This window comes from Lagopus leucura, unplaced genomic scaffold, assembly GCF_019238085.1.
Source record: "Lagopus leucura isolate 7727_CA_CO unplaced genomic scaffold, USGS_WTPT01 34820-0_obj-0_obj, whole genome shotgun sequence".
Lineage (NCBI taxonomy): Eukaryota > Metazoa > Chordata > Aves > Galliformes > Phasianidae > Lagopus > Lagopus leucura.
Window position 1 is genome coordinate 9,756 of NW_024969014.1, and position 672 is coordinate 10,427.

The 672-nt window shown below is 69.6% G+C and overlaps 1 protein-coding gene across 1 annotated transcript in view; it reads left to right on the forward strand.

Moving 5' to 3' along the window:
* The first annotated feature begins 238 nt into the window (after nucleotides 1-238).
* GADD45B (growth arrest and DNA damage inducible beta) overlaps nucleotides 239-672 on the forward strand; it is a 2,054-nt gene continuing 1,620 nt past the window's right edge. The window contains exons 1-2 of the mRNA XM_042894878.1: nucleotides 239-419; nucleotides 530-631. Of these exons, the coding sequence (XP_042750812.1) occupies nucleotides 382-419; nucleotides 530-631 (140 nt within the window). The 5' untranslated portion in view covers nucleotides 239-381. The remainder of the gene's footprint in view (nucleotides 420-529; nucleotides 632-672) is intronic.

Sequence of the window (672 nt, forward strand, 5' to 3'; positions counted from 1 at the left end):
CCCGCAGTTCCCGTTCCTCGGGGCTGAGATGAGGGGAACTGGGGGGGGTGGGGGGGGGGGAGGCAGTTTCGGGGCGGGGGTTTCCCCGCTCCCACGCGCACCCCACGTGGGATCCCCGCGCCGCGCACCAATCACCGCGCCGCTCCCCACGCACGCAGCCAATGGGAGGAGCGGGGGCGGTGCGCGCCGGAGGGCTATAAAAGGCGGCGGCGGAGCGCGAGGTGGCTCAGAGCGATCGCGGAGCAGATCGGAGAGTGGATATCGCGACAGAGGAGATCGCGACAGAAGATATCGCTACTGAGAAGCTGTGATAGCGGCAGCTCCGCCGCTCGGATTACCGCTCGTAGGGCTTCCGTGCCATCCTTTGGATTATATCGCGATATGACCCTGGAAGAGCTGCTGCCGTGCGACAGCCCCAGGTGGGTGCGGGGAACTGCGGGGCTGGGGGGGGAGGGATGGGATGGGACGGGACGCGACGCAGTGCCGCCGGTGCTGTTGAGCCCCGCACTGATCGCGCTGTGCCCCGCAGGATGCGCGCGGTGGGAGCGGCGGTGGAGCGGCTGTTGGCGGCGGCGCAGCGCAGCGCTCGGCTCAGCGTGGGGGTCTACGAGGCCGCCAAGCTGCTGAACGCGTGAGTGTGGGGGCTCGGTTTTGGGGGGGGTCAGCGCGTTT